Source organism: Phragmites australis, chromosome 15 (genome assembly GCF_958298935.1).
Source record: "Phragmites australis chromosome 15, lpPhrAust1.1, whole genome shotgun sequence".
Lineage (NCBI taxonomy): Eukaryota > Viridiplantae > Streptophyta > Magnoliopsida > Poales > Poaceae > Phragmites > Phragmites australis.
In genome coordinates this window covers 16,074,986-16,099,991 of record NC_084935.1, presented here as the reverse complement: position 1 = coordinate 16,099,991, position 25,006 = coordinate 16,074,986, and the positions used below count along the sequence as shown (strand labels likewise).

Sequence of the window (25,006 nt, the reverse complement as noted above, 5' to 3'; positions counted from 1 at the left end):
TTTTTAAAATTTACATATAAAATAATAATATTTTAAAAAATTCTGCTGCTGCGTGCCGCCCAATACGACAGAGCAGAGCAGAGGAGACCTGGCAGGGGCGCCAATCAATCGGGCATCATCGAATAAAGCCGCCGCTAGCCTACGCCGAATACACGAAAAGCCTACGCTCTTCACACCTTCTTCTGACACTGGGTCTCACTAGTTCGTGCCCCACCCGCCATTGAGCACAGGAAGTTGCCAGCCGGCGCCGCGAGTCGCAGGCCCGGAATCAATCTGTCGCCGATGGATGCCTCGCCGCCCGCCCGTATTTTCACGACGCCAACCCCAAAACCCATCGAAAGGCCGCACACACAGAGAAAGGGGAGCCCTAATCTCAAGGCAGCGGCTGCGAGCGCTGCTCTTCCCTCTCCTCCCCAGCCGCCGCCAGCTACACACCGAGCTCGCCGGCTCTCTCCTTTGCTCCTCCTCCTTCACCCTTCCTCCTCCCCTCGTCGCTGCGTGATGGAGGCCGAGGCGGCGGCGAAGAGGGCACGGGAGAGCGGGGACGCCGCGGTCGAGGCGTCGGCGGCCGGGGCCGGCGAGCAGGCGGGGCTCTCCGCCGTCATCCCCGGGTGGTTCTCCGAGATTAGCCCCATGTGGCCTGGTGCGTACCTCTCTCTGCGCCTTGTCGTTGTCCCATCCTCTGCTTCGTGATGTGCTGCTCTCTTGTTCTGCTAGTAATTCGCTTTCGATATCCATTCCTCCTAGCGACATGATTCGTGGAGTAGGTTACTCGTCATTGCGGTTTTTGCCTTTGTTCAAGGGGTGGCGCTTATCGTTATTGACCAGGCGGCTGCTAAATTCGTACACAAATTGATTTTTCGTCCTGCATAAGAGACTGTCGATGATAGTATTCGACCAGATTTGGTATTATTATTATTATTATTATTATTATTATTTTGTTCGTGAGGTATCTTTGTTTAGACTTTAGAGATAGAGACGTCGCCCATAATTACTGGAGTAGTATAGGTGCAGACTGTCGATGAGGTTTTGTTTGTCGCCCAAACACCGTGTTCCAGCTGCTTTTTTGATGGATTATTTTGTGTCCATGGTAGGTGAGGCACACTCTTTGAAGGTGGAGAAGGTGCTGTTCCAAGGGAAGTCGGCTTACCAAAATGTGTTGGTGTTTCAGGTAAGTATCGCCAACTGCGATTCGTTTGTCATTGCTCAGAGTGGAAAATGAATCTGTGTCTGTTTTTCTTTGTAGTCATCTACGTACGGCAAGGTCCTAGTCCTGGATGGAGTGATTCAAGTTACTGAGAGGGATGAGTGTGCGTACCAAGAGATGATTACTCACATTCCCCTTTGCTCCATCAAAGATCCCAAGAAGGTAAACGATATGCACCTTTTCACTGTTTATATGTTTATTAACGTGCTTGTTACCCAGGAGTATTGTGTACAGATTGTACTTTGATGATGGATAGTGAAATTAACTTTTCTTAGAATTGTTTGTGATTAGTAGGAATATTCTGAGTATTTTAAATCAAATGGTGTATCATCAGATTCTTGCAGTGCAATGAACTATTAGAATTGTTGGAAGTGCAATGGTGCAGTGCCATCAAACTGATGATAATATTGCCGACTGAAACAACAAATAACTTACATAGAAATAGGACAGACAATGTAATTACTTTTTTACTGTTTTCCCTAGAATGCAGTTTCGAGTCAAACACTAGTAGAATTTATTTTGGTTCAACAGTTACTTTGGATTGGTTTCAGAAATTGGTAGCTGTAATTGCATTCTTGAACAATACAGAAACCTCTGTTTGGACTTGATGATTAGCGTATAACTTGATTATTGAAAGAAATCTAAAATAGGTACCCTGATTCTATTTGCATCAGCTGAAAGGTCCTAGCATAACTTCTTACAGACAATTTCAGTATAGAATTAGTTTGAACCTGTAATGCCTGAAGAAGTTTGTAGCGTTAATTTAAAAAAACGCAGTAGTAATGTCAAGTTCATTACAAGGTAGCTTTAGGACATTCCAGACCCTTCAACTGATGCATATTGAGTTTCTAAAATTCGTTAGAGTGTATTTTTTTAAAAACCTGGAGTTGATCTCTAATCCTTTCATGATGTACAGGTGTTAGTTATTGGAGGGGGAGATGGTGGTGTTCTGCGTGAGGTTTCAAGGCATTCCTCAGTGGAACAAATTGACATTTGTGAAATTGACAAGATGGTTGTAGATGTAAGATTCCCCGATCCCTCCCTTTGTGTATGTATATATTTTGTGACCTTTGATATCGTAGATTTAGATTTAACAATCAATTGATTCAACCAATCTGTGTTAAGGATACTTTGATGTCTGCTCTCACACCTCAAAGCACCTGTTTTCTCTTGTATGTAGGTTTGTGGCTCTTTTCTATATATTTTCCTGCTTTTTTGAATCTTGTGGTTTGCAGTCGCACCAGTAGTTTGGCTGACATCTATAAAGATCTAATAAGGTCTTAATCAATCAAAGGATGATTAATAATTGGGTTAAGGTTCAACATTCATTTTGTATGTCCTCCTCCTTAAATTTAGGTCTACAGAGTTCATTTGATAGATATTGCTTGATGTTGTAACGATCGGGATGCAAACATGCATATGCTCTATTTCATAATTACCTATTGGTTCAATTACCAGGAGTCTGATATTGATACCTTTTAGATGCTCTTTCTAGATTTAGCGACTTAGGAGAACTGATTGATAGCTTGGTAGAGCCTCCAGTTGAGAAGCCGCCTACCCGGGCTCGAACTCAAGTGATCGCAAAAAGTGGGTACCTCCCTGAGAACAGATTTCAATGAGTTTCCTAGCCAGTTAGGGTTTGGTACTCCCCTTCTTTAAGACGAAGCCAAGGGGATGTCTTCCCCCCATGGTCGAGTTTTTTTTAGATTTAGGGAATTAGATACTTCATGAATAATTCATTTGACCTTGTCTATGTTTTGTCTGCTATGTTAACTTGTTAATTTTGGTTGTTCAATTATGCAGGTCTCCAAGCAATTTTTCCCTCATCTGGCTGTTGGATTTGAAGATCCTCGTGTATCATTACACATTGGAGATGGTAATTAGCACATTATATTCTGTACATATCAAGAGTGGATTAGTTTGTAGCATACTTTGATTTTGTGGCAAGTACTGAGCCTTCTTTGCACCTGACTTGAAATATAGCTCATATTTTATTACAATTAATACATTTTATACCCAACTTTTTATATCAACACTGCTACTTTTTTTACATTCCTCGGTATAGTATGGTTGTTGCATTGCCCTATGTCAATTCATGTTGGACTTTTGCATTGCCAATACTGTTTTAATCTTTGCTTATCGCACCACTCTGAAATTTCTCAAAGAAATTTTGATTATTCTCTGTATGAAATACTCGCACTGCGGTTGGTTCAGAAAAACAATGAAGTCCCCTCATTAGATCTATAAATAAATTGGTATATGCTACACTATAAAGTTCCCCTGATAAGTGCCTGCTTGCCATGTCCATGGTTCCAGCATTATTACATTTCTTGATATCCCTGCATTTTTTACTGTCCTTATGCCACCCCCCCCCTATAAATTGGAAAAAAGTCAAATATTCAGTTTACTGGCTCACGTTGTTTATTTGATTTGATGAATGTTTTGTGATCTATATTTTTTACATATTTATGCTTTGTTTAAATTCTCTATCGCTGTGTTGATGCAGGTGTCGCCTTTTTGAAAAATGCTCCAGAGGGTACTTATGATGCAGTTCTTGTGGATTCCTCTGATCCGATAGGTGATTGTTGTGTATCATGTGCATTTTTTCCCTCCTGTTATTGTTGATGATTCATCAACATGTCCCTACCTAACCAGGTCCTGCTCAAGAACTATTTGAGAAGCCTTTCTTCCAGTTGGTGGCCAGAGCTTTACGTCCAGGTGGAGTTGTATGCACCCAGGCAGAGAGCATATGGCTACATATGCACATCATTGAAGATATTGTTGCCAATTGTCGCCAAGTTTTTAAAGGCTCGGTTAACTATGCTTGGACAACAGTACCGACATACCCTAGGTATGCTCAGCTGATCCTTTGTCCGTGAGAAACGGTTTTCCCATATAGCCACCAGGCTCACATACTTCCATTGCAGCGGAGTGATTGGGTTTATGCTTTGTTCCACGGAGGGTCCCACTGTTGATTTCCAGCACCCTGTTTTTAACATTGAGGAGGATGAGTATTCAACGAAATCGAAAGGACCGCTGAAGTTCTACAACTCAGAGGTGTTTTATTTTTCTGACTTTCTACAGTATTTGAATGGAATTTTGTTTCCTAACTTTTATTTGTTTTTCAGATCCACTCGGCATCATTTTGTTTGCCATCTTTTGCGAAGAGGGTCATCGAGTCAAAAGCCAACTAGATGCGGAGAGCTTAATTGAGTCCAAGTTCAATTGGACGAGTCCCTTGCCCCCTTTTTTCCTTTAAATAAGCACTGGAGATGCAAGCAGTTATCAAAGTTGTTGGTCCATGTGATTCTGTTAGTTGTATGTCTCAGCTGCTGTGTGCCGCTGTGAAAAACGTTTTGTATTTGGTAGCTGTTTTGGGCAGTTCTCTGATCATTTATCAAGATGAGTTTTGCGTCATTTGAATGTGATCACCTGTTGTTTTTCTGCTACTTATTACATGGGACCTTTGCTCTGGTTTTGCTCACATTCCTGAATTCAAGAATGTATGTCAGTCAACACCTGGTAAATTGTATAACCACTCCTCATCTGAACTTTTTATTGACTTGACAACATACAGAAGGAATCTAGCGCGCAAGTAAATTTCATCCCAATACTAGGCAGAACTCAGCGCTCTGCAAATCTCGAGCTTTGGAGAATGGAGAAGCAGTAGTTACCTTTTTTAACCCTTATTCTAAGATAAATAAAGCATTTTTTATAACCAATGGCAACTTGTCACTTGTGTAATTTGTTGTGGTTGAGTGGGCTCTATTTCAAGCTTCTGGAGGCTGGAGCAGGGCAGGCAACAAAAAGGGTTCCAGCCGGCATGTTGTAAGATGAGGAGAGGAAGATAAAAGATGTGAAACACATTCATGGACTGGACTAAGGGTTTGATGGATCTAGGTAGTTCATCAGCAACCTGGTACTTGTGTACTTTTACCCATTGATTATTTATAAAAACAAGAGGATTTGACTGAGAAAAATTCAGCTTTATCCTACGTGTTGGTGATTGACATCACAACCCACTTCGTCGGAAATTGAACTCCATCCTCACAATTTGACATATCTGGAAGGAATGCAATAGGCGGATTTTCCAGGGCAAACAGGCATTAAGATACGTTTAAGGCGTGGATGATTATCATAAGAAATTTTCACCATATCGCCTCATCGAGGAGTTCAGTGTTTCGCTAGTAATTGGCGCAAGGATCTCTTACCTCTTCCTTCTTTTTTCTTTTTGTACAGTTTTAAGTTGCTCTGTTTTTGCTTTGCTATTTTTTCGTACCTGTTTACTCCTAATGAATGAAAAAGCAGCTCTCCTGCTGGTTTCAGGATTGGCATGATTGGTTGCTTGAATTGGTCAAGTTTTGGCATGAAAGTGAACTATAAAGACAATATAAACTTAGAGAAAGAAACTTACAAAAAAATCGTTAGAGCTACAAATTTCAGTCTATTATCTACTTTATTCATTGTCATGGGCTCATGGGTTAATCTCGCTCATTTTATTACAGTTAATGCTTTATGCTAACATACTTATGCTTTGTTTCCATTCACAGGGACCAACAACTAATTTCCCAAATATGTGAGAGGAAAGTTTTTACAGTAACATCAAGTTCGTTCTGTATTTATATATACAATATGATTGATCATGTCTGAAATCTGTTTCCTTTGTCTCCTGTCTCTGAATTTAGGGACTTTATAATGCCCATCTCTATCTCATCTGAAATGAGTCACTCTCTAACTCCACACGCCTATTTAGAGTAGAGCAAAAATCGAATATTCATACGAATCAATCAGAAGCGATCACTGAAAGAATGGACGGCGGATTCCATGTACTGCCTCATGTGAAGAGGATGATTTTCTTTGTGACGAGTCCTTAGCCCAGAGTGAGTCAGTTCTGATTTGGAAGCGTAGGCGGAGGAGCTGTCCTGAAGACATGCTTCCTGCAGTTCTCGAAGATGCTGTCGTAGATGAGGTCGAACTGCACGCCTCCCCTCTTTCTGTTGATGACGAACGTCATGTGATCCGCCTCCACGATCTTGTAGTACCTGATTTTGCACCAACCAAGCAAAGGAATATAAGCCAACGGTAACAGAACTGCCCTGAAATCTGAGAAGGAAATGACGAAATGTGCATGCTTGGTGACAACTAGAAGAAATGGGAAGAAGATTTTATGATGGAATTCAATATGAAAGTTTGAGTGCTTCAAAAAACCAAAAAAAAAAAGATTACGGGATGGAAATTGTTTTAAATAGTTTGCAGATTCTTTTTTGAAAGAAACAATTAGTTTATAGATTGCAATCTGAATCGTTCTCGACCAAGAGGCTCGGATAGAGCACGAACCAGATGCCTGGTCGAAGTGGATGGCAATCTGAATCATTCTCGACCAAGAGGCTCGGATGCTCCTCGGGGATCCGAGGATGGGTCATCGAGAAGGTGTTCAGCGCACCGTCATTGTCTTCCCAGTCTTCATCCCTGCAACCAGAAAATGGATGATTGCCTCTGTAATTATTGCCGAAATATTGTTCGGGAATCACCTCTGCTCTTGGTGAGGTGCTCAAGTTGTAAAAGTACGACTCCACGTACTAAGACTCAAAGTACATATAAATGAACAGTGACGACGGGTTGGTTAAGTTTCCATGATGCGCTTTAAAATCTTACCACCGACCTGTAACCTTTGTAGGGCGGCTCGGCGTCGGCGGGGTAGCGCCACCGGCACATCTGCATGACGCGGATGAAGAGCAGCGGGTGGATCCTCAGCACCCCGGACGGCACGGTGACGCCCCCCACCCTGGCGGTCCGCCTGCTCGCGTAGCTGAAGTAGAACGTGCCCGGGAACGTGCGCACCCTGGCGTTGATCCTGGCCGCGCCCTGGATCGTCAGGTCGGGCAGGATCCAGTCTCCCGTGCCGAACGGGCCCGTGCCATCTCCGGCTCCCACCAGCAGCAGGTTGGCCACGCCGGAAGCGCCGACGAGGCGCCGCGACATGCCGAAGTGGTCGAAGCCGAAGTCGTAGTAGCGCTTGAGCCAGGGGAGGTCGAGCCAGTGGTACAGGATGCTGCCGACACGGCAGATCTGGAGCAGGCAGACGGGCCGCAGCGACGTGCCGTCCTCCGTCCTGACATGGCGCGCACGTTGTACGTTACGGAGTTTACCGTTTGGTTTGAGCAGAGGAGCGTGAGGAGGTGGTGGTGGACTAGTGGAATGGCTGGGTGCTCACCGCATTCCGTCGAGATAGGCGCGCGTGCAGCCGTTGAGCGCGCCGGAGAGGGAGGTAATGCTCAGCACCCAGTTCTCCGAGGTGTCATCGTGCCCCTCGAACGCCTGCATGTGAAATGCCAGATGTTTTGAAGAGAAGAGAAGAGAAGAGAAGGAATGAAACGGCCGGAGCACAGGAGAGGGAAAGCAAATCGAACGGAGGGGCCGGCATGCATGTGCACCTTGTCGTGGAGCATCTGCTGCAAGAGGCGGATGACCTGCGCGCCGGCCGAGTGGCCGACGAAGTGGACCGGGTGCTCCTCGTCCCAGATCGGGTAGTGACCACGCTCATAGGCTCTGCCGAACCGGGAGTGCCCGTACGCCCTGCTGTGCTCCTCCCCGTAGTCCACCTGCCCTCCTTTCAGGTAGTAGAACAACTCTCGAGCCCTGGAATTAATCAGCCAAATGATTGTGTGCTTAATTCACAGGCTGATTCAGGTTACACCGATGGTACGTAATTACACCCGAATCAAGCAGCATCGTATATGTTGAGCTTCTTGATTACTGTTGAATTATTATTAGCAAGATAGCATGCTCACCTGTCATGGACGCTCGTGAGAGAACCCAAGTCCGGCACCAGCACGCGGTTGTCCTTCTTCTCCGCGCCGGCGAAGTACGACAGCCCTCCCAGCCTCTGAAATCGTGAAATCCATGATGTCGTTGAAGAGCGCTTAATATGCTTAAATATATATAGATTTACATGTCATATGCAGGCACAATACATGGGTGGAGATTCAGCAAGAGACTGTGCAATGTGCAATGTTTGATTAGTTCAGACAATATTTAGCTTGTTAAACTTTTCATGCTTTAGCTTGGGGCTATTAAGCATAGCACTGAGACATTGTAATAATATGCGGCGGCTGGGATGATTTTATTCATTTATCTTAAACTTACGCAGGTATGATACATGACACTGATTTTTCTCTATATCTATTTATCTTAAACTTATGCAGGTATGTATGAACAGTACATACGCCTTTGCCGAACCCGAAGATGCCGTGCACCAGCACGATCGGCGGCACGGCCCCGTCGAGCACCGCCGCGGCCTCATCCTCCGCCTCAACGACGTTCTTGGCCACGCCACCCTCGCCACCACCGGTCAGGCCTTCCACGAGGGCTAACGAGAGGTCGGCTGCGATGGCGGCGCCGAAGATGTAGAAGCCGTAGCCGAGGTGGATGACCGCGCTGACGAGCAGCTCGGCCACGCCCAGCGCACCTAGCAGCGGCGCCTTCAGCCAATTCCTCATAGAGACCTCGCGAGTCGCGTCCCTTGGTTGCTTTTGCCTCTGCTTCTCACGCCGCCGCGGCCGCCGCTGCTCTCTATCGTCGTTCCTCTGTTTTCGGAGGTGCGCGGGCCGGTACAGTGCAGCTTTTGGAGGGAATCATTCTGGAGAAGTCCGGTAGTTTGTAGAGACAAGTTTATGTGCTGAGTTGGCCACGACTCCACGCTATTCTCATGCTGTCCGGTCCACATGAAAACGTTTGGTTGAAGGCTCCTTTCGGTTTCAGCCGGGATCCAAAATCGCGTTCGATGTGTACGACATGTGGGTCCAATTTAATGCTGACATCGAACGTCTCCTGTTTTTTGTAAGCACCAACTGCAACCAGCTTTATATTATGCAATATAGTAATGCAAGTAATGCAAAAATTGTTGTTGTTACTGGGAAGCATTGTGGTGACACGACATAACACTGCAAAAGGTAATCCTGAATTTTCTATGTACAACTTCTAATCTGAACAATGAACATAGAAAAAGAAACTACGAAATAGCGTAACAAGTATTGGATGCGTTTTGCAGTATTAGTATCTGATGAAAGAAGCGTGTTCTAATAGTTGATTTTGTTTAGATAACGCATAGTGTGCTAATATGTTTAAAATTAACTAGATATCTCTAATATTTAAAACAAGAATTAAAGTTCCTATTTAAGGATGAGGTGACAATCTACGTCAGTTTACATAATATAATTCTTAATGTTTTTTTGTAGTTGAATGAATGATCTGGTGTGGTATAATGCAAGAAACCATAAAAAATTTATTGTCTTAAATTTTGAAGTATAAAGTTCTTATTCACAAATTTTCTATGTTTGTATGGCCTCCTAATGGTGCGGAAGTTGGAGAGTATTTTGAATATCCCAGATTCATTTTTAAAGCAGCACCCATTTCCTGGGCCTGGTCTTGCTGTATGTGTTGTAGGTGATGTTATAGAAGGCAATGCTCTGGAGGTTCTTCGTCAGGTTCGAGCTTTCAGAGTTGTTAAAATTTTGCTAGAACATCTTTGATTGCAAATTTCTCTATTTATTTCTTTCAGGTGGACGAGATATTTGTTCAAACTATTAAAAATGCAGGCCTCTATGATGAAATTTGGCAAGCTTTTGCTGTGTTCTTGCCCATTCAAACAGTTGGGATTCAGGGTGACCAGAGAACTCACTCCAACCCTGTTGCTCTAAGGGCAATCACCAGTGAGGATGGCATGACTGCAGATTGGTATGTAGTACTAAAGTTCCAGCTCTGTTTCACTCTTCTTCTTTTTTGCAAACTTTAGGTACAGTACTCTGGTGCACTATTTTGTTGCAGTCGTACAGATAAGTTTGCTTCGCTGCATCAGCTAATCTTTCTTATTCTGTTCCAATAGGAATGAGATTGTCAAGCTGCACTTAGCTTCCATGGATATCAATTCACGTGTTTCCCATATGTTGGTTCCTTCTCAGTTTTTCTTTACTTTAATGGTGAATTGTTTTGGTAACATGTTAGGCTTCAATACCATCAGAAGCACTTCAATCATTTTGGACTGATGTGTATCGGAAATCTGGTGTGTGAAGTTGTACTCTACCAAATCTGTTGGTGAAATATTCCAGGTTCTGCATCAGAAATCACTTGTATGTATTGCATGCATATTTATGGTTTGGTACTTGTTTCATATATCTGCCGTGACATTTAAGATATGTTTGTTTCAGCTCAGAATTATATTAAACTACTTTATTTGTTCCGAGCTGAAACAAACAACTAGCTTATTTGTCCAGATTATTATAAGCTAAATCTCATATTATAATAATCTCATAAGCTGTGAAAAAAGAACTTATTTCAGCTTATTTTGGTCTTTTACTATACTATCCATCAAATTTAGAGAAAATTATCCGTCAGTATCACTTCCTCCACCCTACACCCGAATCCTCCACCCCGTATTGACTCTGCTGGAACAAACATGACCTTAACATCTGAGGCTTGTCTTCCACTCCCTTACAGGTTTTGACTTTGCTAGAAGGTGAAGGTGGATACATGTGGTCGTGGTCGGCCTCGGCCCTTCTAAGGGCAGAGCCGGATCACTTCTGAAGGAAAATTTATTGGATAGCTTTAGCATGCTTAGCAGTTCAAAGCTTGCCACGACTTCACGAAGCTCATAATAGCAGAAAACATTTTTTCCCTCTTTCCTCCTATCATAATAATAGAACATATGTTCGAAACATGATACCGTTGCAATGCATGTGTACAGTACTAGTAACAATTAACAAAAGAGTAAGGGCTATGGAGTTTACAGGGAATCGTTCAACCGCAAGAAATAAAAAAAAAAAGCATGTGTTCCAACAAAAGTTCAGCCGAACAGACACATCGAAGTCTCGGTCGTCTAAAGTATTACTAGCCGACTCCCCCGGCGTTGCCGCGGGCTAGCAGAATGAAACACATAAGCCGTGTTGTACAACAATCCAACAATATAAAAATCAGAATTCTCAATATTGGGCCCACTTGATTCAAAATGCTCTGTGTAAGTCATTGTACCTTGAATTTATTTTTCTCAATAAAATCATCTGAATCACATTGCCACGCTATTTTGTTCATGAAACCAAACATGTACGCTCCATAAATGTGAAATACTACTTCAATTGTTATTGGTAGGTAGCCAAAGTTTAATTTACACCAGCAAGATGCATCAGATTTCTATTGCGATGGCCATTCATACTGTGAACTATAAGAGCCATACCAAGACACAATCACATTTCATTATTTAACTTGCATGTGCCAAGAAATTCTGTATTAAGTCACGCTTCTCATATCCGACATTTCAACTTCTCACCAGGCAAAAATATTGCATAATCTGATTGTTTCAGCACACCTTCTCACAGTCATCCAATTTTAAACATAACAAAAGAGAAGAAATCACCGATACATATTTCAATACAAAATAGAATTCATGCTTTCACATGCTCTTTTTATTTTTCAGAACGATATAATTTCTTGGAACTGTACACACTAAGCATTGGACATCATCAGCTCAGATCAGAACGGGTAAAAAACCAATCATGGCAGCTCAGGGTAACATCAGGAGTGACGACTTACTGTCACCATTATGTATTACATAATGCAGCCATATTTGATCAAAATGACATAAGTGATTAAAACCTAAAGTAAAATGCTTGAGTTTTCTCCCATAAATCTTCACAAAGTTCTTCAAATTTCCAATGTGTCATGGCTCCTGCAACAAATAACCCACATAAAACTAATGCCTTGTGCCAACATGTTGCAAAGTTCCAATGTTTTAAGACCAAATATCACCCCTAAACAACTTAGGAAAGAAGTAATTGATTTTATTATTTGGTCTCAATCACAGGAAAGAAGTAATTGATTTTATTAAAAAAAACACATTTGAACGAAATAACTTACCTGGAACCTGATCCATAACAGGAACGGGAACAATGGCTGCTGCAGCAAAAAATCCTAGGCATCTTCTCAAGCAGTGCAATCATATTCTTTCGGTTCTGAATTCTTATGGCTCACATGTGTCCCTCAGTAAATGCTGGTTCCGATTTTCAAGCACATGGACGTGAACCAAAAAAATGAAGGTTAATTACGTCACTGAAGAAAAATACAGTACAGGGACCAAAGTTTAGTACAAAGAACGAAACATTGGCATCATTTGAGGAATTCATATCATATGGTAACCAAAAATACCGAAAAATAAATTCGTATACTCTCACAACTGGAACAGAACAGCTGCGCAAATCATGTAGCCTGCACATCATCACCTATTTCTAAAACAACTGCACGATTGTGAGTAGTATGGGCGTCTTCCTGCAGTGCCTTTAACAGATGAACTGACGGCATGAAGCTCAAGCAGACCTGGCATATTTAAAACAGCAAGAAATTGAACACGAAAACAGAAAAAGATGAGAGAAATAGAGATAGGGAAAGAAGAAAAGACTTATCAGAGGGAGCGGGAAGGATTGCCGGACTGGTCATGGTGGTTGAACTGCTGGGATATGATATCTGATCGGAGGCAATGTCGTGGTTAAGGGCAAGCGGAGGAGTCGACCTGATCCACCTCCTCGTCGCTCCAGATCAGCAGACCGGCCTCAAGGTAGGCGACGGGGCTCAAGGGAGGTAGCGAGGACGCCAGAGCCCTAGCACCGCTGCTGCTTCGAACTGCGGGTGGCACAGCAAGGTTTCCCGCCGGAGCTCTCGCCCGACGGCGAGGTGGGCTCTGGTGGGAGGTAGAGCACGGCGACGCGGGGCGGCGCTGGGAAGGAGGCATCGGGCGAGGCGTCGAGGGGAGGAACGAGGCGGCGATGGGGGTGATTCGCCGCTTGGCCTGTGGCTTGGGTGGGCAGGAGGGCGACGCCCTCGGACGGACAACTGCGATCAGGAAGGAGGCGCGCATCGGACGGCCAGGAAAGGGGCGGGCTGCTGTAGGACTGTAGCACCTCGAGATCTCAGCGTTCTGTTGGTAGTGGGTTTGAAAAAAAATATATTTCGGTTGATTGAACCAAGTTGAGTAACATATGATAAAATCATTTTAGTTGGATGGGATGGTTCTAAATAAAATGATATAAATAGATTGTTTGGTTAAATGAATGAGAATATATGAGAGTATGTTTGGTTGGATATATTGGATGATATGAGAACATATTTAGTTATTTAAAGGTTATGTATTATATTTATGTATAACTTAATTATTTTATAGAAATAATAATTTTTATATTTGTTATTATCCACAAATTATGATAATTAGTATTAATCGTTATTAATTCCAATTAATCATAATTTAAGTTGTCAATAATCATCATTAAATATTTATAATAATAATTAGTTATGGTTAATAACATCTAATTGTAACTAATATTTAACTAAAAATCCTTAATAACTACTGATAGTTACTAATCATCACTAACCGCAAGTGATTAGTAGAGTTGACTGACCTGTACGAGGTGGTTCAACCGATTTTGCCGTATAGCTCGGTACGACATCTTCTTAGGGGCTGTTTGTTTTAAATTGCTTCTAACTTCTACTTCTGCTTCTGTCAAAAGCCTAGAAACCAAAAGTCCAAATAAACGGATTTGCTGAAAAGTGATTTTAGGAGAAGTTAGAAGTCAGCTTCTGAGGAAATGAAATAGAAGTTGAGAAGTTAGCTGAGAGTAGTTTTTCTGAGAAATAGTGTGTTGAGAAGAAAAAAATTATTGTAAAATCCAACAGCTAAAATCCAAAAATAGCTTTTCAGAAAAGTCAAAAGCATAGCTTTTCAGAAAAGACAGAAGTAGAAGTCCAAACAAATAGACCCTTAGTATATTCTAAAAATCTGAACCATCTCATATTGAATGGAATGATGCGATTCAACGAATTAAATACTAGGACATGCTCAGATCCCACACCAATTCGTACATGTATCGGTTCATTCAACCAATCAAACACACTTAAAATTTATTTGAGAAATATATTGGTACACATCGGTTGTCTCTTGTATGTCTCATGCAATGCTATATAGGAGTTTAGTGATGTGGAAGAGAGAAAGGGACGTGAGAGAAAGAAGTGGTTATCTCATGAAGCAATGGTCTTATTCCCTAAAATTAAAGACTATAGACTATGAGACTACCGAGTATTATTGTACAAATAGTCATGGCCAAGTAACTTATATATTTATTTATTCAATATATAAATTAAGAAATTGTGAAATTACTATAAGGCATCTGAAAAAGACAACTAATTATAGAGTTGTCTGTTAAATCATGATAAAATTATATGTCAATAATATACTTCCTTTATATGATATGATGCTCCCAACCGGGCGTCGATGCCTAGGAATCACCCGAAGACTTGTTACCATCAATTCTGCGTTGCATCATCCGGCTTCGTTGACACTCGGATAGGCCCAAAAAACATGAGAAATTCCAATCGAATCCGAAACTTTTATTCATTTCAACTGAGAGTGCTAGCTTTGACGTCCGAAGAACCAAAGGATCCTCTGACTTTATCTCTCCAAAGTCTCCAAAGTCACAGAAGCACAATATCGTGACTTTGCCTATTCTCAGCTGTGAGATCAAGAGTGAATGGACTAGATCGATGCACTGAAGTATACTGAAAACAGTGTTTTTGTTAAGTAAAATCGGCACAGTACTTAGACACTATTTTTACTGCAAATCACTGTAGCTCCAGCACGAGAGGCAAAGTTAGAGGACCTAATTTCGAAGGCCACCTAGCTCCACGGTTTTGGACAGTTGTTCTGACGTAACTACCCGTGTAGCATCACCGTTGAAACACGAGCTAACTCTAAGTGGACCTTATGTGCCAACGGCGATATTACCTATGCAGTTATGTTAGAGGATCTCTCTTATTCACTATAACAGAAATATTCATCTGTGCTGGATCATCACTGACGATTAAACCAGAACCAGCACTGATGAAGTTACCATGCTGGTTCATAACAAAAATAGGCAAAAACACGTCCACTCAGGTAAAAATTGACACTAATAGGTATTATTAGTGCCGGTTTCTAACAAAAAACCAGAACTGATGTTTTACAAATCGGCACTGAAGCAGAGAACCGGACCTAAAATTTTTATTGCCTTTGTCTAATATTTCACGCTTCACATCCGTGGCTCTATCTCCATCCCTCTCTCTCTTTCTCTCCCTCACGTTCCAAACCCCAACCCTCTCTCTCACGGCTCTCTCACAACACTCATCTCTCACACTCACTCTCCCTCTCTCATCGAGCTCGCTAGCCTCCCCTTCTCCTCCACCTCGGTCGAGCTCGCCAGCCTCCCGTTCTCTGTTGGTCCAGCTACATACACGCACACACACCCTCATGGTGCTTTGCTCACGAGAGAAGAAAGAAACACACACGTAGAGCAAAGAGAATTTTTGTGTTACGGCACTACACACCAGAGCCTTTCCTTCTCTATTCACTTCACCCCACGGCACTAAAAACACTGATTACATGGATTCATATTTAAGGACGTCAAGCCACTAACTCTAGCCCTTAACTCACGCTACTAACACCACACTGTCACACCCGATTTTAAGGATAAAATCAGATGCCACTTATATGTGTCCAGAATGTTCAATGCACATGAGGACGTCACAGGTGAAGTAAAAAAAATACTTTTAAACGTTAAACTCTTACATCAATTGACATATATTATCTTCTATGAAGATATCTGCAGTGGAACCGAAGCACTAGTGCCTTACAACACCGCAAGCAACCGACCAGGAGACACGCGTCTAGAATGTCACAACCTCGTCTTGATAATCTTCAACATCTTCACTCACTAAACAACACTACACATGTTGCATGGCATAGGAAAAATAGCAAGTGTGAGCATATGACACGCTCAACAAGTATGGGAAATATATGACATGCAAGTTTGATTAAAGGAATAGGCTATAACAGGTAAATTTGCATAAGTGCCAACTATGCTATTATAAAAAGAGTTATAAAAGTAACCTATTTATCTATGTGAACCATCACTAAACTCCCAACTCCTAAAAATATCTTCACCTATTTTCCAAGTATCTGAATTCCACATCAGGTTCCTAAACCAACCAACTTGATAGCCACAACAGGTAACCAAGAACCATCCACTGACATTACCCTTCACAGGTAACCAACCAAAAAAATTAAACCAAACTAACTAATCATGTGAGGATCCAAGTCTCTCATGACTGTGAGCACAACTGATATATCACATTGTACACTCTGCAGTGGTTGTCCAGCTTTCACCACTAGTCGTGATTTCTTTGTTGCCATGTTGCGCAAACACTTAACACACGCTAGTGGTGTGTTGCCCGAAGATAACTACAAGACTGTTACAAAGCATCCTCCCAACAAGAATAAGCCCGCTAAGGTTTCACTGCTGTTAAAGTGAAGTCACACCACCCAAAAGCCTCCTCCTCATGCGCCTTGTATCTCCGAAAAGAATCACTCTTCCCTTCCACTACACCACCGGTGGCTCATTCTATGCTGAGGATCCGCTAATTACTAAGCCAGGTCGTACCCATATAAGACTCATGGATGGATGATAATTCTTGGGTTGTCACTCCACGAATCGATCCTTAGGACACCGAGCAAACACTACCACTCACCAAAGTGTTTCACACACTTGTGCCTCATGCACCATCATCAACCAACCTTCTGCTCAACATCCCTAAGTTCCATGTAACCACACAAGTTACTATAATTTCTAACTCATATTTGCATAGTTCATTAATCATGTTTAACTGATAACTCATCCATACCCTTGTGCAAAGCTAAGCATTAACTACTCATAAACCACTGATAGTTAGGTGACAAAGAATATATGGAACATTGTACTATAAGTAAATAGGATTCAAAATTAATAGCATGCATGTTTGAAATAAAGAACGCATTCGAAAACTAGGATCAAAATGTTCAAGGACACTTTACTTTTACCCAATGCTGCTCAGTGTTGTCGGAATCTTGGTCTTGAAGTCCCTCAAACTGCTCCGGAATGTTATCGACTAATCGCAAGAACTACTGACAAACAATATAAAGGAAAACACTAAGAACAACATACCAAACATCATCAAAACACTTTTAAAACACTATGGTTGGATAGGTATGATTTTACAAATATTTAGACGCAAGAATCACCTAAATCAGAGTTAAGATGAAAAGAGAACAGCTTTCGGGAGATGGATTAGACTAAAACGGAAATACTGATTTACCAGAACTATCTTCCTATGAGAAAAGATTTTATTGCACAATCACTACTTCAGGCTTGACAACATCATTGCACAAGGTTAAAGAAGTATAGAGCTGACTAGACTTCACTGACAGGCTAAGAAGGATGATGTGATGCTGACTTGGTAGGATATGCAAGCACCATCTTGGGTTAAAGAAGAGATACACTGAGATCTAATCTCGACCATCCATGATGGATAAAATGGACAGAGGTTGCACTTCTAAATTAAGGATACTACCGGTGACTCTGTGTAACGGCTGTGGTTCAGATTTCGTCGGGGATGGCGATCGGGTGTGTCACCACTGACATCGATGTCAGGCTTCGTTGGCGTTTCAGTGAAACGTGGGAAGCATGGAGTAGAACTTGGAAAGACTAACTCCACAGTATGGTTGGTTTTGGAAGGGGTCATTCGAGGTAGCAGCAAAACAGCGATGACTATTGCTAGGTTTGGTGGTGACCGCGAACAGATGCAACAACAAAGATGCTTGCGTTCCCCGAGATTGGTTATGGACTCTAAGAAACCGTATTAATAGAGACGTTTATATGTCCTAGGAACACAATGCTACAACATGGGTTTTGGTAGATCATCCCCTGAGAGAAAAATGATCAGCGGAGATGAGATGGGTGACGATTGCAACATGCTATAGTTGGCAATCACGTTCTGGTTGTGTCGCTGCACAAACGGGGATGGGCTCCTAGGTTCACGTAGAAGACTCGATGGGACACATTGTGACATGGTTGGTGCATCCATACAACTTTTGGATTAACGGGGAATGTGAATGCAAATCCGGTACGCGCATAGAACGTGTCCAGAAACCGGATCGCGGGCATGTCGACCTTGATTCCGGTGGTTTGGTTGTTCTACTAGCTGACCTGATTGGTGAGGGCATGGAAAACATCACGGGTCATACGCTGGTGAAAGGGCATGGCAATTTGACCTCTGGTCAGCCGGGAATGTCGATGCCAATAGGTGATGGCGTGGCTATCCGCGACGGTGACGATCATGACTGCGTAGATTGGGCTTTGGCTAGGGCTAGGGCTTAGCTAGGACTTAGTATGATGATAAAACAGTACTAAGGGAGGAGAAGAAGGGGTCCTCACCTTGCTTCGTTGTCGAGAAAAGGGGATTTGAGGAGAAGACGACGAGGTAGCGCATCACGGGCGGCGGCGGCTCCGGTGAATGTTAGCGCACGGACAGGGCAGCAGCGACGTCTAGGGTTTGGGGGTATGGAATAGGGATATGAGAGGGCATGCAACTCCTATTTATAGGGCTAGTGGTGGCTAGTTGAGATGGAGTCCAAGCCAAACAATAATCGGGTTCGAGTTCAAGTCGATTAGGATTTCCTTTTTCGCAGCTCTCTATTCCGAGGATGAAATCTACGTCGTTCGGACTCCAAATTGGCTGTTTCTTGACTCTAAATTATAGTACTAAAAAATATCTACAACGTTGTTATTCATAAGAACTTCTGAAAATGCCATTGCGATTTTCAAAAATGCACCAAAAGATAAACTGTTTGAACTTAGACTTACCTATGCAGCACTGATTTCGGGGGCCATAACTCTTAGCTCTATTATCCAAAGAGGGACTTCCATAGGTTCAAATCGAATCTCTCAATGAGACCTACAACTTTGATATTGTTAAGATTTGTATTTGATGTAGTTTTGAACTTCGAAACTTCATGGGAAGATGAGGCTGTCCAGGACTCCGCGAAAATTTGTAGATTTCGTGGATCCTTTGTGTCGGGCCTTCTAGATGACTTGTGTGCCGACCAAGGACTTGGGCTTGGGTAGGATTGAGTCTAATGGCACCTTAAGTATATCTAGGGTTTTAGAAAAGAAATTTTTGCAGAGAAATTTGAATAGGGTTTGAATTTGAATTGAGCTTGGAGTGAATTTAAGAGAAATAAAAAATGAGGTTAAACAAGAATAAGAGTAGATAAGGAATTTGAATTTGGATTTGGGTAGAATTTGAGAAAGATGAGAGATTTGCTTTAAACAAGGATTTTGATAAGATTTGAATTGAACTAGAGAAGGATCAGGTATGATCAGGGATTGAATAGATGATAAATTCAAAGATTTTGAATTCCAACCATTAAGATCATTAACTAGTTTACTACAGAGTTTTGTAAAAACCTTTTCAAAATCTTTTTCACTCAAAACACCAAAGAGAAAGAAAAAGAAAAAGAACTCTAATGCAATTACCCGGCTCTTAACAAAACTCAGCATGCAATGCACACAAAATAATAACCTATTTTGATTGATTGTTTATGAACTACCCCCTTAAAGGAATCTAGCCCTCGAGATTTGGGCAGATCAAAAATAAGATAAGGGATCTTGATCTTCAAGTTTTCTTCTCACTTTCTAAATTGCTTTTTTTTCTCAGTGTTAACCTCATTGCCCTGGCATACTCTGCACACTTTGCTTTCGACGGCTTTCGCAACTGTCTCGATAAATCTTGATTGATTACCATGACTATGTTGGATTTTCTCGAATATTCTATTCCTAGTATTTTCAACGGTTGTAGTTATCTCTGATGTACTATTCTAACTTTTTTTTTATGTGTCACATAGGGCCATATACTTTGCTATACCACTCTTGTTTCCATACTACCGATAACAATCCTTGAGATCATGATACATCTTAGTGCAATCTGTTTCTTGAGAATTCCGTAGATTTAGCACTCCTGATAAGTTTCCTATATTATTATTATTTTAATGATCTTATCATCTGTTGATTGACCTTGGCGGACCTTCTTATCCTTAAAGATTTAGTAAGGCATATCCTAATTCTGAGGAAAGAGTACTTGCTCTTAGCAATCACTTCTATTGTCGGAGTGCAATTTCTGGGTACTGTCATTCCTTTAGCACACTTTATTACTACATTACCTTTGCTGACTAGCCATTTCTAATATCTATCTTTAGGTTCCAGAACTAAGAGATTAGCTAGGAAAACTACCCCCCTTAAAAAGGAGCGGAGTTCTCTTACTTACATTTCCAATTCTTGAGAAGTAGACAAACATGTAACATTTGACATGGAATATATCACTCTTTTTTTGTGTGCTTACTGAGCTTCTGTGAGCTTGATGGGATCTCGTCGATCTTAGCTATCTTGAGTTATAACTTGAAAGTCGTGACAGTCTGAATGTTGAACTGAGATCTTCATATAGGATTTGCGATTGAGCCAGTTTCGTGCGGGGTGCTTCATGGGACATCTTTTGACCCAGCGTGTAGGTTCTCCACAGTGGACACACACCTTCTTATCGTCAGGTACAAGGATCCTCAGGGGACATCGATTGGTATAGCGTTTTTCTTCTTCACAGCGAAAACACACCTTCTTTGTAGGGGTACTCTGTAAATTTTCGCTTGACTTGTGAAACTTCCTGGTTGACAGAACAAAGTGCTTTCAGGAGTGGAACATAGCCGAGAACTGTTGTTTGCTTGACGGTCTTCAAAGGATTTCTTCCTCTTCTTGTTGTTGCCTTGCTTTCCACGCTTGTCTTCTGCACCCAGAGCTACGACTATCTGTAGCAGACTTTCTATATTCTGAGTCATGCCTTGAACGATTTGAGCCTGGGTCTCCAAAAATTGTTCCTTGTTAAATTGAGGTGACATCTACTGGATGTTGTTGTTATTGTTGTTGGTACCTTTACCAAGCTGATCTTTCTTTGTGCTCATCATCTAATCGGGATTGAGGCAGAAGGTTGGGGTGAGAAGATATGGAACTAGAAGGAGAAAACCCAGCTATACTATTAACTATAGAGATATATAAGGTATGCTGTTACTACTATATGCTAAAGCATCCCACAACGCATATCAGCACTCAAACAGAAAATACAAATCAGACAAGGCACACAACACAAGTACACACTACTAATATCGCTCTAACGTTTCTGAAGATTAGGGAAAATCCTCCTATAACTCAAAGAACTAAAACGGGGAGCAGCACAGAGGTAGATCTTCATGCCTTCAGTGTTGTGGTAGATGAATCTTCCATGTCGTGATGGATCTTCATCTTTATCATATAAATCTTCACGCAAGGTAGGAGGGACAAGAGAGATCTTCAAGTGCATCCTTCTCGAACATAATAACCGGAATGGTTCAACAACTAATAGTTTGAAAGGAGTGTTGAAAATTCATTTTTCTCAATAGATTGAAATGGGTAAGTAGAGAGAGAAACTGAGAGGTCAGAAAAGCACGGGGATAGGTTTTTCAAAATAGACTTTTAGAATATGACCTTATGGCACGACCATTCTATCTAAGCTTGTGTCCTACGGTTAGTATGGCTCTGATACCACCTCTATCACACCTGATTTTAACGGATAAAACCGGATATGACTTATGTGTGCCTAGGATGACTTATGTGTGCCTAGGATGTTCAACATATATAAGGACATCACAGGTGAAGTAACAAAAGCAATACTTTTAAACATTAAACTCTTACAATAATTGACATATATTGTCTTCTATGAAGATATCTGCAGTGGAACAGAAGCACTGGTGCCCAACAACACCGCAGGTAACCGATCAAGAGACACGCGTCTAGGACATCACAACCTCATCTTGATAATCTTCAACATCTTCACTCACTGAGCAGCACCACACATATCGTATGGCGTAGGAAAAATAGCAAGTGTGAGCACATGACACGCTCAGCAAGTGTGGGAAATATATGACGTGCAAACTTGATTAAAGAAATAGACTATAACAGGTAAATTTGCATAAATACCAAATATGCTATCGTAAAAAGAGTTATAAAAGTAACTTATTTATCTATGTGAACCATCATTAAACTCTCAACTCATAGAAATATCTCCACATGTTTCCCAACTAAATGGGATTCAAATTTAATAGCATGCATGTTTGAAATAAAGAACGCATTCAAAAACTGGGATCAAAATGTTCAAGGACACTTGCCTTTTACCCAATACTGCTCAGTGTTATTGAAATCTTGGTCTTAAAGTCCCTCGAACTGCCCCAGAACATTATCGACTAATCGTGAAAACTACCGACAAATAATACAAAGGAAAACACTAAGAAAAACATACCGAACATCATCAAAATACTTTAAAAACACTATGGTCGGATAGGTATGATTTTAGAAACATTTAGACGCAAGAATCGGCTAAATCGGAGTTAATATGAAAAGAGAACAGCTTTCGGGAGATGGATTAGATTGAAACAGAAATGCTTATTTACCGGAACTATCTTCCTATGGGAAAAAGCTTTATTACACAATCACTGCATCAGGCTTGACAACATCATTGCACAAGGTTCAAGAAGTATAGGGCTGACTAGACTTCGCTGACTGGCTAAGAAGGATGATGCGATGCTGACTTGGTATGATATGCAAGCACCATCTTGGGTTAAAGAAGGGATACACTGAGATCTAGTCTCGACCACCCATGATGGATAAAATGGTCAGAGTTTGCACTTCTAGGTTAAGGATACTACAGTTGACTCTGTGTAGTGGCTGTGGTTCGAGTTTAATCGAAGATGGCGATCAGGCGCATAGCCACTAACATCGATGTCAGGCTTCGATGGTGGTTCAGTAAAACGAGGGAAGCATGGCGTAGAGCGTGGAAAGAGTAACTCAGCGGTATGGTTGGTTTTGGAAGGGGTCATCTGAGGTAGCGGCAAAATAGTGATGACTGCTGCTAGGTTTGGTGGTGACCTCGAACAGATGTAGCAACGAAGATGCTCGCGTTCCCTGAGATTGTCTATGGAATTTAAGAAACCATTTGAACAGAGACGTTCATATTTTCTAGGAACACAACGCTACGACATTGGTTTTGGTAGATCATCCCCTGAGAGGAAGAACGATCAGCGGAGATGAGATGGGTGACGGTTGCAACATGCTATAGTTGGCAATCGCGTTCCGGTTGTGTCACTACACAAACGGGGATGGGCTCCTAGGTTCGCGTAGTAGACTAGATGGGACACGCCGTGACATGGTTGGTGCATCCATACAGCTTTTGGATTGATGGGGAACGCGGATGCAAATCCGATGCACGCCAGAACATGTCCAGAAACCGGACAGCGGGCATGTTGACCTTGATTCCGGTGTTTTGGCTACTCTACTGGCTTACCTGATTGGTGAGGGCATGGGAAACAACATGGGTCATATGCTTGTGAAAGGGCTTGGTAATTTTACCTCTGGTCAGCTGGGAACGTCGATGCCAATCAGTGATGGCGTGACTGTCCACGATGGCGACAACCATGACTGCGTAGATCGGGCTTTGGCTAGGGCTAGGGTTTGGCTAGGGACTTAGTATGATAATAAAACAGTACTAAGGGAGGAGAAGAAGGGGTCCTCACCTTGCTTCGATGTTTGAGGAAAGGTGATTCGCGAAGAAAACGACGAGGTAGCGCATCACAGGCGGCGGCGACAGCGGCTCTGGCGAAAGGCGACGCACGGATAGGGCAGCTGCGGCGTCTAGAGTTTGGGGCTGTGGAATAGGGATATTAGAGGACTTTAACTCATATTTATAGGGCTAATGGTGGCTGGTTGAGGTGGAGTCCAAGCCAAACATGAATCGGATTTGAGTTCGAGTCGGTTAGGATTTTCTTTTTCACAGCTCTCTTTTCCTAGGATGATATCTCCATGGTCTGGACTCCAAAGTGGACGTTTCTGAACTCTAAATTGTAGTACTCGAAAAGATCTACAACTTTGTTGTTCATTGGAACTTCTAAAAACGCCATCTTGGTTTTCAAAAATGCACCAGAGGATAAACTGTTTAAACTCAAACTTATCTGCGCAGCACTGATTTTGGGGGCCATAATTCCTACCTCCATTATCCAAAAGGGGACTTCCATAGGTTCAAATAAAAGATCTTGACAATACCTACAACTTTGGTATTGTCAAGATTTTCATTTAAGGCAGTTTTGAACTCCGAAACTTCATAGGAAAATGAGGTTGTCTAGGACTCCGCAAAAATTTGCAGATTTTGTGGATCCTTTGTGTTGGGCCATCTAGATGACTTGTGTGCTGGGGCTTGGGTAGGATTGAGTCTCATGGCACCTTAGGTATATCTAGGGTTTTAGAAAAGAAACTTTTGCAGAAAAAATTAAATAGGGTCTGAATTTGAATTGAGCTTGGAGTGAATTTTAGAGAAATGAAAAATGAGGTTGAACAAGAATAGGAGTAGATAAGGAATTTGAATATGGATTTTAGTAGAATTTGAGAAAGAGGGGAGATTGGCTTTATACAAGGATTTGGATAAGATTTGAATTGAACTAGAGAAGGATCAGATATGATCAAGGATTGAATAGATGATGAATTCAAAGATTTTGAATTCCAATAATTAAGATCCTTAACTAGTTACTAGTTTAGTACAGAGTTTTGTAAAAACATTTTCAAAATATTTTTCACTCAAAACATCAAAAAGAAAGAAAAAGAAAAAGAATTCTAATACATTTACCCGACTCTTAACAAAACTCAGCATGCAATGCACACAAAATAATAACCTATTTTGATTGATTGTTTATGAAAATAGGTTTTAAACCTATTCTACCTATGAAGCTATTCAATAATCTTGGAAAATTTTATAAATTTGAGAAATCTGAAAACAGGGTGTGACACCACA

General features: G+C 41.7%; 3 protein-coding genes and 1 long non-coding RNA gene across 6 annotated transcripts; 2 read left to right on the top strand and 2 right to left on the bottom strand.

The window, feature by feature from the left end:
* The first annotated feature begins 300 nt into the window (after window positions 1-300).
* LOC133893073 (spermidine synthase 1) lies at window positions 301-4,691 on the top strand. Its single transcript, XM_062334044.1, has 9 exons — window positions 301-643; window positions 1,095-1,171; window positions 1,247-1,369; window positions 2,124-2,228; window positions 3,011-3,083; window positions 3,714-3,785; window positions 3,863-4,058; window positions 4,135-4,264; window positions 4,336-4,691. The coding sequence occupies exons 1-9, from the start codon at window positions 502-504 to the stop codon at window positions 4,399-4,401; spliced, it is 984 nt and encodes a 327-aa protein (XP_062190028.1). The 5' UTR covers window positions 301-501; the 3' UTR covers window positions 4,402-4,691.
* Window positions 4,692-5,738: 1,047 nt separating this feature from the next.
* On the bottom strand, window positions 5,739-8,894 carry LOC133893550 (uncharacterized). 2 transcript variants are annotated; one of them, XM_062334600.1, is made up of 7 exons: window positions 8,434-8,883; window positions 7,999-8,093; window positions 7,642-7,846; window positions 7,422-7,525; window positions 6,870-7,319; window positions 6,545-6,676; window positions 5,739-6,249 (listed from the first exon to the last, which is right to left on the bottom strand). In XM_062334600.1, exons 1-7 carry the CDS (start codon window positions 8,704-8,706, stop codon window positions 6,093-6,095), a joined length of 1,416 nt encoding a protein of 471 aa, XP_062190584.1. In that variant the 5' UTR covers window positions 8,707-8,883; the 3' UTR covers window positions 5,739-6,092. The 2 variants fall into 2 exon arrangements, 1 of the variants encoding a protein (XP_062190584.1); XR_009904530.1 differs by having other exon boundaries at window positions 6,232-6,249; window positions 6,863-7,319; window positions 8,434-8,894.
* Window positions 8,895-9,558: 664 nt separating this feature from the next.
* LOC133892164 (uncharacterized) lies at window positions 9,559-10,276 on the top strand. The gene is made up of 4 exons (XM_062332883.1): window positions 9,559-9,693; window positions 9,768-9,943; window positions 10,092-10,155; window positions 10,211-10,276. Exons 1-4 carry the CDS (start codon window positions 9,559-9,561, stop codon window positions 10,274-10,276), a joined length of 441 nt encoding a protein of 146 aa, XP_062188867.1.
* A 1,348-nt stretch (window positions 10,277-11,624) lies between these two features.
* On the bottom strand, window positions 11,625-13,199 carry LOC133891909 (uncharacterized). Of its 2 annotated transcripts, XR_009904315.1 has the most exons (3): window positions 12,404-13,122; window positions 12,116-12,248; window positions 11,625-11,927 (listed from the first exon to the last, which is right to left on the bottom strand). It is a non-coding gene; the product is annotated as an uncharacterized LOC133891909 (long non-coding RNA). The 2 variants fall into 2 exon arrangements; XR_009904314.1 differs by having other exon boundaries at window positions 12,116-13,199.
* Window positions 13,200-25,006: the final 11,807 nt, after the last annotated feature.